Below are 11,309 nucleotides of genomic sequence, written 5' to 3'. Positions count from 1 at the left end.
AGGGGTCTGCACCAGCATGGCTATTGTCCACATGGGATATTATGCTATTGACATTTGAAGGGACTTTTAAAACATTGCGGCATGTGTTATTGACTGATTGTCTGGAAAAGCCTCATGGGCATTTTCAAACTGTTGGTAGCAAAGATGTCACTTTAGAGATTACCCTTGGTAACTTGTGCAGTAAAGTGTTAACAGAGAAGACTGTTTATTATATTGCACAACAAACTAATTTTGCATTTTTATTCATACTGAGATTACCTTTTGTTTCTTTTAGCAGTCTGCTGTGGCTTTCTTTGACCCATCAATTTCATGATGTTGAATGTTTCCCATTTAATATGGATGCTATTTGTGTTGTGTGCGCAGGTTTTTCTTTTGAAATCTGTTGTTTAGTCGTGTCCGACTCTTCGTGACCCCATGGACCAGAGCATGCCAGGCACTCCTGTCTTTGAAATCTATTTCCCTAAAAATAAAAAAAACAGAACATTTGAGAAGCATTCAGGTTGTAAAGGCTTTTTGAAATACAGTCGTACCTTGGAAGTTGAACGGAATCCGTTCTGGAAGTCCGTTCAAGTTCCAAAACATTCGGAAACCAAAGCACGGCTTCTGATTGGATGCAGGAAGCTCTTACAGCCAATCAGAAACTCCGGAAGCCCCGTCGGACGTTTGACTTCCAAAAATAGTTCACAAACTGGAGCAGGCACTTCTGGGTTTGCAGCATTCAGGAGCCAAAACGTTTGAGAACTAAACTGTTTGAAAACCAAGGTACGACTGTAAAACCATTTTGACCATGCATCTCAGTAGGGACTGTGCCTATCTAACTTCATATAGATGGACCCACAAACAACACTGAAAGCAAAACTCTGCATTGACATGAGTCATGCTTCTGGTCCATAAAGCAATTGACTTGGGCTGTACAGGGGAACCTGGGCCTAAGTTATTCAGGGCTTTGTGTATTACTACCAGAACCTTGAACCTGGTGTGGTAGCAGACATTACCAGTAACTAAATAGTGTATTGCATGAGCTATACTGAGCTGCCACCAGAGGGGTTCCTGAACTGTTCCATAACTGTTCCCTATACAGACAGTGTTTCATTCAATTAGAAATAAAGCAATGCTGTATTGCACATATCGGTGAAGGGCTAGCAATTAGCAAAGCAAGCACATATATTTCATTGTCAGATCTCAGCCTTATTTTTTTGTTTTTATTTTATTATATATTTTGTGTTTTCATTTTGTGAACCGCCCCGTGATCTTTAGATGAAGAGCGGTATGCATATTTAATAAATAATAATACAAAGGTGTGTGGTGGCAGTTTCAAAAGATACAATGGAAGGCAGGGAAAGAACACTCTGTGTTCAAATGGCAGTCACAGCTTAATGCCTGTTGTGGAGGAAACTTCTGCAGTCTACGAACTGAAAAACTAAAATGAGCTTCTTCTGGAAAAGATTTCGAGGCCTGTATTGGATGTCAGTATTGCCGAGAACATCATTATATGTAAATTTCCCAAGGCTAAATTCTGGGAATTGAAACAGCGCACCAAAAAAAGGTAGCATGTCTCTTGTGAGATTCTTCCTGGCCACTTTGCATCTGCATTTCATTTTACAGTTAGAGTTGCAAACAAGCAAACCCCTTCCTCCCTTTTCTTTTCTTTTTTTGGAAGGGCTCCTTTGACTTTAGGATCAGATACAGTATGTCTCTGAATACCTGTTTCTGAGGAGAACAAACAGGGGCACCGCTGCTCTGCTCATGTCCTTCTTGTGAACTTCCTAGAGGCAACTGGTTGACTACCGTGAACAGGATGCTGCAGCAGGGTTCTTCTTGGGTGTTTAAATTTAACTTTCAAAATGTAACAATAAGAGTAACCAAAGGAGGTATTCTAGCTGTCAAAACTACAGTACTATATCTGGGGCATATTCTGCAGTCATAGGTGTGCTGTAGACAGTACAAAGGCACGTTAATGTAAGTCATGTCTAAACTGATCGTTTTTTGGTTGGGGAGATTATCTTAAAGACAGTATATTAATCCAGTCAAACCGCTGGAGAATCACAGCAGCTGCGGTGGCTGCAGAGACTGGCAGCTTGTAACTGCTGCTTCCTGTGTTGTTTTAGTGGCACAAAAAGTGGCCTCCCTGCAAGCCTGGGCAGTGTGTATGGAGGTCCTGGGCTGTCTTCTCGGTCTTGCTGATAAGGTCCAAAGGAAAGCAGAGATATGTTTGACACCAGCCTGGCTGCAGCTAGTTGCCAGAAGGAGGTGAACAAGGCACCATCCAACCTCCTTTGGGGCTCCATTCCGGATTTGTGTAGGGTTTCTTCCATAGCCTTTTCTTCTCCCAAAGACGTCCTGCAAGGCAGCGGGTGTGGATTTCCCCTCACGTTTACTCCCGAAGCCTTCCTCATGAATGAGCACGGCCACTATTACAGGAGTATAAATAAGACCATGTGCAGTGCTTGCAATGGAGGGAATCGATCCCAGGGCCAGATTTAGGTTTGATGAGGCCCTAAGCTACTGAAGGTAATGGGGCCCTTTATATGTCCAGCTGTCCTTTGTCAACAACAAATTGTCGCTGTTTTTTTGTGTTGAATATATGCTATATGGTGATTTATGGAGCTAATAGGTATCTAAAGCCATTTGCACATGCAACAAGTCCATGCAGAATGTAGGCACTCTATATATAGAAATGAGCAAACCTGGGATATTTTAGGGAGCAGGCAGGGCCCATTACTTACACCATAGGAGCCAAAACAACACAACACACTGTTGATGTAGGTTTTATTTTATTTGTTTTTTATCTTATATTTCGAGAATGTACATCCAGTTGTTTTTCTCCTTTAATTTTCTGGGGGGTTAGGGTTGGGGGGCCCCCTAAGCTATAGCTTGTTCAGCTTATACGTAAATCCGACACTGATCGACCCCAACTGGCAAGAAGATCGCAGAGGGGGCTCTTGCAGACCAGCCCTCCTTTTTGATCTAGGCAATCCGGAGGCAACAGCATCCCCACAGCAGAGGGCTGCCCCGTCTCTCCGAGGGAGGGAAAACCCTGCAGGTAGCTGAAGGAAGACAGGGACACATAAACAAAAGGCTGCTAGTTTTACAGAAAGAAAACAGCATGTTCCTATGATCTTGTGGCAAACGCAGTGGCGTAGGGTGGGGGGTGCGGGGGCCGGCCGCACCGGGCGCAACATCTGGGGGTTAGGGTTAGGGGGCGCAAATCCACGGGTTAGGGGGCGCAAATCCACGGGTTAGGGGCGCAAATCCACGGGTTAGGGGCGCAAATCCACGGGTTAGGGGCGCAAATCCACGGGTTAGGGGGCGCAAATTACTTGCCTTGCCCCGGGTGCTGACAACCCACGCTACGCCACTGGGCAAACGCAGCTTGTTATGTTTGTTCGGAGTCTACTTGGGGGAATGGGAGATGCCGAGAGAGAGACTCCCATAAAGTAAATTATGAAAGAAGACTTGGGGGGGGGGGGAGAAGCGCGAGCCCTAGCCCGGAGGCGGCGGGACCCTTTCTCCCTCCGCACGAGAGCCGGGAACTTCCACACCAGCGCCAGCCGCCTGAGGAAGCGCCTCCTCGGGCTTAGCCACCCCACCCCACCCCACCCCCCCGTCCGCCCCTCCCCGCCCGGAGGCGGCGCGACCGGCAGCCTCGGCTTCCCGAAGCCGGACCAGCCTTGCACATGGAAGGAGCGGCGCCCGCTGGGTCAGCGCCGCCGGTGCCCGCTCGCAAGCGCTCGGCCGCTCGCCTTGTTTTCCCGCCTGGGGCTGGGCGCCCCCTAGTAGCCCGCCCTGAGGGCCAGAGCAGCAACCCGCATCCCGTGCGCCTCTCCCCCGCTTCCTTTGTGTGCGCGCGCGAGTGAGGGGAGCTGAGGCGGCGGCGGCGGCGGAGGAGGAGGTGGAGCCGCTCTCTCTCTCCCTCGCTTGTCAAGAGTGAGGCGCTCCGGCGGAGGGAGGGAAGGGGGGAAAGGCGAAGGCAGGGAGCTGGCGGGGCGGCTCCAGAGTCTCTCCTCTCCTCCTCCTCTCCGGCGGAGAGAAAGGAACTGGACGCAGCGCGGGGCCCTTCGCCGGGCAGCCCGGGCTGCTTCTCCACCGCCTCGCGGAGGCTGAAAGGGGCGCGAGCGGAGCGGCGGCAGCAGCAGCAGCACGTTGTTTGGCTGGGCGGCAAGGCGAGCCCCGGTGTCAGCAGCGGCAGCAGCAGTAGCGGGTGCTGTTGCTGCTGCTGCTTTGCTCAGCGCGGCTCCGGCACTTTGCAATGGGTCGCGGGCGGCAGCCGGAGAGCAGCAGCAGTAGCAGCAGCAGCAGCACCTGGGCTAGTCACTAAGGAACCCAAGAGGAGGAAGAGAATGGCCACCTCCAGCAACTCCAGTTTGTCGGGCTCCTCGGTTTCCTCCGGTAAGTTAAAAAGAAAAGAGAGAGATAATTAACCCCCACCCCCCTTACGGCAGGATTTGCCTCCTGATTATCTCCCAGCCTTCCGGAATGCTGTTTATTGATGTGAGTTAGATGGACGGACCTGGCTGCCAGGAGGATCTCATCGGCACCAAGTTATTTTCCTTTCCTTTCTTCCACTTTGCATGCAAAAGGGCAGGAGGAGCAACAGAAAAGAGCAGGTGAGGTGCGTGCTTTCCTGTATAGATGTGGGGAAAGTGCGGCATCCTAAATCCCTTTTTTGTGTCCGTCGATGGTTTGCAAGAGGTTGCTGAACCCAACCTGACAGTTACGACTCGATCCGTAAATCGTTCGGGCGGGGGTGGGTGGAAGACGCCAGCGTTAAACCTCTGATACCTAACACATCCACAGCCTGCTCCAGCAGGAAGATGGATAAAATCACGTTGGGGGTCGTATTCAGAGTAGACACCTTGAAATGAATGGACGTGGCTGAAGTCCATTGATTTCAACTTCACTACTTGGAGTATGACTATTTTGATTAATGCGAGGCATTCTCTCGTCATTGCTCGGAACACCAGCAGTTTCTAAAAATATCTGTGCTTGGCTGAGCAGTTCCTCCCAAGTGTGATTACACCTGTTCAATTACCAAGTCCTATGGAGCAAGCAGTTGCAACCCACTTTCACATTCTTCTTCATTTTCTGACATGGGTGGATTAGTGTGTGTGATGGTAAGCCTTCCATGCAGGGCTCAGCCAGACTCATAGGTGATGTGTGGCAATTTCTTGCTTATATTATCTGGGAGGTGAACTAGTAGTGATCAACATGGAAAACAGTGCTTCTCAAATATGGAGGAAGGCAAGTCAACCTGCATCAAGGTTCTTATTAGTCCATTCTTTACTGTAACTTCTGAGTTTTGTGAATAGATTTGAGAGTGATGTTATCAAACCAGACAGCTTGTAAATGCCTTTCCCCAAAACAAAGGTGGGCAAAGATTCCTATGCTTGTTTATTCAGCCCTACTGATTTCAATAGACTTATTCTCTACTAAGTATACGTAGGATTGCAGCTGCACAATGCAATTCCTTACTTGGAAAGTAGACCCATTGCATCCATTGAGTGTGTGCATTGTAAGTGTGTTTAGGATTGGAGCCTAAGTTAAAGGTTTTCTATTTCTGCTGAATACTCCCGCTGTAAATGTTCAGTAAAGAATTCTGTCACCTTCTTGAAAGCTTTTCTTTTCGTTAATAAAATTAGACACAAGTGTTTCCTTCATTAAAGCTGTAAAAATTAGTGCTAGTAGTAGAAAACTTCAGTGTGTATGCTTATGAGGACTAGAATTGGAATGGTGTTTTTGGCAAGATGAAGCTGTAAGCAGTCATCACCTGAGAACAGCTTGTTTAAAAGCCCATTAGTCAGGTTCTCACTGAATGCTGTTTTGTGAAATTAAAAAACCTAGCACTCTAACATGTGATGAATCTTGCACATTAAAATTGTGAGATTCACGTGGGGAGAGGTAACACATTCTTGAATCAAGAGAAGCTCGAAATTTCTGTGGTGAGTCCAAAATACATATTTTTAAAATGCTGAAGTTCATGTTTCACATGAACCAGAACTTCAGAACCTGTATCTTATACTGAAGGTCAGGACTCAAAAAGCTGAAAGCCGGTATCTAATTTTTGATATGTTTGAACCCAGATAAGGTAGATAGTTCATATATGATTAAGTTTAGCAGTTATGCTCAATCTCCATTCTTTTTCTCAATAGCTTTTTTAAAGAATAGAATAAACAGGACAGTCTTATACAGAGTTAGACCAATGGACACTCATGAAGTACAGTGGTACCTCAGGTTACAGATGCTTCAGGTTACAGACTCTGCTAACCCAGAAATAGTACCTCGGGTTAAGAACTTTGCTTCAGGATGGGAACAGAAATCATGCTCCGGCGATGCGGTGGCAGTGGGAGCCCCCATTAGCTAAAGTGGTGCTTCAGGTTAAGAACAGTTTCAGGTTAAGAACGGACCTCCGGAACAAATTAAGTACTTAACCCGAAGTACCACTGTACTTCAGCATTTCCTATGTTGACTAAACCTGTTCATGCGGATAGTATACTCTTGCCACTAATCTACATTACTCAGAAGGCTTCCTTATGTGCCTACATATCAAAAGACAGATTAAGATAATTCACAGTAAAATGAGGGAAATGGGTAATGCTGTGGAACTGGGGAAAAAGAAGCACTCAGGTCTCCTCCAGATGACCTATTTAGTCAGCATTCTTCCTGTTTTGCTCGAACAAAGCTTACATGGTAGTTAGATTACCGTATGTCTGGTCTTTATTGAGCATTGCTTCTAATTTGTTTAGGGTGCAGTTATTTGACAGTGAGCATGCATCCTGACTTGCTGGTGGGGCAAGAATGAGGGAAGTTGCACATCTCCATTCACCCCTCACTTTTCAGTGCAGTTCTCCATCACTTTCCTAACTGCAATAATTCTTTTTTAAAAAAAGTGGATTTGTTGCCCTAGGGTTAAAGAGCACTGTTAGCATATACCTACATTTCCGCTGAGTGCCTGCAGGATAGTAGAGCATGAGAGGCTTAATATTAGGGTTGTGGGTTCGAGCCCCATATTGGGCAAAAAGATTTCTGCAATCTAGGCAGTTGGACTAGATGACCCTGGTGGTTCCTTCCAACTCTCCAATTCAGTTATTCTGTGCATGTGAATCACCACAGAAGAGTAGCCATCTGGATGCATACTGAGTACCATACATATTCAGAAGCTGGAAGAGGTGGGGCAAAGAACTTATGGTGGCTATGAGTCGTTGTGAAGCAGCATGGGATGAGATGAGTTGAGAGGAATCAAATCTTTGGGGCATTTTTGAAAAAAAAAAAATCTTGGCATCTTTATGATGTTTAAATTAAAATGCTTCTATGGTTTATATAGTACCATAGGGCTCAAGGACTGGTGTAATTATATCACACTCTGGCATATGAAGGATTAACTAAGTGTTCAAGAGCTTAATGTCACGAGACATTCTTATTCCCATTTGTAAATATTTTAAATATTCCGCCTGCATTTCTGCTCTTAAATGCAACACATTTGTATTCCTCACTATGCCTCAGTTTTTAAGCTCTGTGTTGTTTCATGTCTGATGGGGTGTTATTCCTCATTTTAGAGTGTATCTTTACTCAAACAGAAGTACGTCCAATAAAAGATGTAACCACCATATCTGTTTCATATACTTTTCAGTAAAAATGTCAGTATTTTTTCCCTTAAGTGATGTTTCCAGTATATGTGGGTCCAGCGTATTTGACTTCATGCAGCTGCATTTTGGCTGTCTGTGGTTTTTATTTCTCAGAACTCAGCAAGTTTCTGAGCATTTTCTAATAGCATCTAACTACATAGTCCAGTTTTTAAAAATGAACAGCTAGAGCATAGTTGGGTTTAAGAAGAATAATTTTGCAGATTATATATAATTATTTCTTCTCATTTGACTTTCCATCATAAGACGTTCTGCTTCTTGCAAAGGACACATTTTCTATGGACAAAGTACAGAATCAATATAAAATACGGCTGTTATTGTTCTTACTACTGCTTTAATAGATGGGGGTCATTCATGCGCCATTCAGGGAGCATTCATTTAACAAGCAGTAGGAGAACTAGGGTGAAAAATTGGCACACCAACTCCCCCCAAAAGCTGCAAACTGCTCCTCAAAGATCAAGCCATATCTTTATAATTGAAATAAAATGAAACAATCTAGTGGATTCTTTTTGGTTCGGAATAATTAGATACGCTTTCTGAATGGTAGGTAAAAAGCAGGTTGCACCTACCAAAGTGTATGGTAGGTAAAAAACAGAGTACTCAGGGCAGCAGACCAGACAGAATGGCATGCATGCAGTTTCTCTTTGACTTTGTGCTGGCAATCGAATGCAGATTGGGCAATTGAAATTGATGTGGAGTTTTTGTGCAACAAACCTGCTTCTCAGAATTACTGGACTATTTGCGATAGGGAATGTGATGGGAAAATGTACACTACAGTGTGGAAAAACAGTCGCATCATGTGACCTTGTCTAACCTCACTGCAAACAAATCGGGATGAACGTTCAATAGGTTGTCTGGAGGTGACCCTCTTTGCTGAAATGAGCAACCAAGACTGGCCTGGAAGCTTTTAGAAGTATTAGGCAACTGCTCAATCTTGCCTAAAGAGATCAGCTGGCACAACTGGTCTCTGAAATGCCCTAGTTTCTTCACATACCTATTTCACATTCCGCAGGATATCAGTTCAACACTTGCTGTGGGCTTGATCCTGACAAGCTTGGGTAGTTTTGCCCTTTGGGTGCTTGCCAGAGCACAATTACAACTAGTCCTAGGCAAAAAGTGGCAAATTACAAGGCAGGATTTGTTAATTCTGAGCGTGCTTAATTAAAAACTTGTTTGGAATGTATAAGACATAATAGACACAAAGGTAATCTACATCTGTATACGTTTATTACCTACTCTTATAATTCCAAATGTCATTTTAATCACATCACACCTAAACACTTTCCAAATTATTGTTGAGAGGGCAGAAACTGCTCCGGGATGGAGGCATCCATGCTGTCACCTATCTATCAGTTATCATTTTGATTCTCCTTTTTGTAATTCCAAAAGGCATGAAATTATTCTGTCTTCCACTTGATGTATTTATAGCTAGCATGCATTGCATAGATGAAAGGCCTGAGCAATCAGGTGAAAAATTGTGTGCTACTAGATATGGTTTGGGTTAGGAATTTTTGCTCTGGTAGCTGTGCTAGGAGTGGTTCAGCATTTTGCCTGATCCTGTGACCTGCTGCACACGAACAGTAGCTTGTGCAGATGTTCCAGCTGCAGTGTAAAGGCACAACCCAGCCTCTTTGACTGACTACCTTCCCACTTGCCCAATACTAAAATCAGGATGCTCACCTTTCGAGGCTGTGCCCCTGCGTGAGTCATGTGACTTGCACGAGAGCACATCCCCAAATATGGGCTGTCCTACTTAAATCGGCACAGTTGGGGGGTATGATCCATGTAGAGAAAAATTGTAAAAAAAAAAAAAAGTTTCATTTTAAGGTATAAATATAGAAAGATACACACATACTAACATGCATTTCTTGGGACTAATAACTTTTGTGACAAATTTGCAAGACTAAGGACATCTTTCATGGCATGTGACATGAGCTGGGAATCAGTGTGTTTTTACATGAGTAGAATGTGTCCTTTTACTTAAAATGCATCTCTGGGTTATTTGTGGTTTAGGGTTAGGGTTAGGAATTCATTCACCCCCCCCCAAAAAAAAAAATATAGTCCAGCCCCCCACAAGGTCTGAGGGACAGTGGACCAGCCCCCTGCTGAAAAAGTTTGCTGAGCCTTTAGCACATGCCATGATTTTTCAGCTAAACTATGATGGCTAGAGTGAAAGACCAGGCTCAAACGAAGCTATATTATACCTGAACTTTTAAGGATTTAGTCGGGACATTAAATGCATGTTTCAGAACAAGGATGTTTTGGTGCCGTGTGATATCTCTAGAGCCATCTGTGTGCTCTAGGTCCCCAGAAACCCTCCTATCTGTATGAGAAGGTTAAATGGGTCTTCCCATTCAAGCTGTGCATGAAATTAGCATGTGAAAATAAAAGAATATAAGTATTATCTGAACTGCACCTGGTATATAGGTCTTTCCCCTGTTATGAGGTGCTGTTGGTGGTGCTGTTGGTGGTGGTGGCGGGAGGCCTGATTTGAAATGGTGCTTAAGGTCTGCCTGTGGAAAAGTGAAGGGTGAGACCCCTGGAAGGGTTGCCACAGTTATGAACCACCATTTGTTACAACATGTTGTCAGGATCCCCAGTGGTGAGCTGGGATTAATTACTGAGAAAGAACCTGCCCTCTTACAGGGTAGTATACCAGGAAGTCCCCTTAAGTCTCTAACAGCAGTACACATGCACTTACCTTATTCTTAATAAAACTTTATATTCTGCAAATCTTCTTGAAGTTAAAAATCTGCACATCTTCTTGACGTTAAGGATGCCACAAACTATGCAGGTAGAGTTCCTATTCTAATAATTCTTGTGCTTCCTGAAGCAAATAGGCTTGAGCAGGCTTCCTCAACCTCGGCCCTCCAGATGTTTATGGCCTACAACTCCCATGATCCCTAGCTAGCAGGACCAGTGGTCAGGGATGATGGGGATTGTAGTCTCAAAACATCTGGAGGGCTGAGGTTGAGGAAGCCTGGGCTTAGCCAATCACACTCTGCTGATTAGGAAGTAATATCAGTCTAGTAAGTGCCCTTGAGAGGCTGGCTTGCGCCTTTGGGCAATAGGGGTCTCAGTTGGCTAATGTGCTTAAGGGAAGGAACAATATGTATATTAATGGCAGAAGTTGTAGTTTGGGTGCAGAAGGCCCCAGATTCAGTTGCTGTTATTTCCAGTTCAAAGAAACAGGTAGAATGTGATTTGGAAAGCCTGCTGTTGGAAGTCCTGGAGAACCACTGGCAGAGTAGGCTAGATCAGGATTCCCCAACGTGGTGCCCTCCATATGTTTTGGACTCCAACTTGCATCTTCTCTGACTATTGGCAGGGCTAGCTGGGGCTGATGGGACTTGGAGTCCAACATCAGCTGCAAAGCACTAAGCTGGAGAAGGCTGGCATATGAGCAGGTTGGTTTTCAGGAGGATTTCCTGGCTGACTCCTTGTTGAGTACCAAAGGGGTCATTCCTAATTCAAAAGTTCTTCATCTGTTCCCCTCTTGGGCTGTTATGGAGAGCTTCTACAGAATTTTGAATTCAGCTGAGAGGTAGCAATGGAAATATGGGAAATTCCTTGGGCAAAATAAAAGAATACTCTGTTTACATAATACATAGAAACTAAGGGTTTCTGGAAGTCAAATTGGCTTTTCCAAGAAAAACGTGATTGAATAGT

At 44.9% G+C, this 11,309-nt stretch overlaps 1 protein-coding gene across 1 annotated transcript in view; it reads left to right on the top strand.

Moving 5' to 3' along the window:
* Positions 1-3,702: 3,702 nt before the first annotated feature.
* Positions 3,703-11,309, top strand: part of CHN2 (chimerin 2) — a 146,312-nt gene continuing 138,705 nt past the window's right edge. Inside the window, exon 1 of the mRNA XM_082193503.1 lies at positions 3,703-4,389. Within this exon, the coding sequence (XP_082049629.1) occupies positions 4,341-4,389 (49 nt within the window). The 5' untranslated portion in view covers positions 3,703-4,340. The remainder of the gene's footprint in view (positions 4,390-11,309) is intronic.

Source organism: Podarcis vaucheri (assembly GCF_965113315.1).
Source record: "Podarcis vaucheri genome assembly, chromosome: 12".
NCBI lineage: Eukaryota > Metazoa > Chordata > Lepidosauria > Squamata > Lacertidae > Podarcis > Podarcis vaucheri.
The sequence above is the reverse complement of the archived record's forward strand: the minus strand, read 5'-3'. Positions and strand labels throughout refer to the sequence as shown.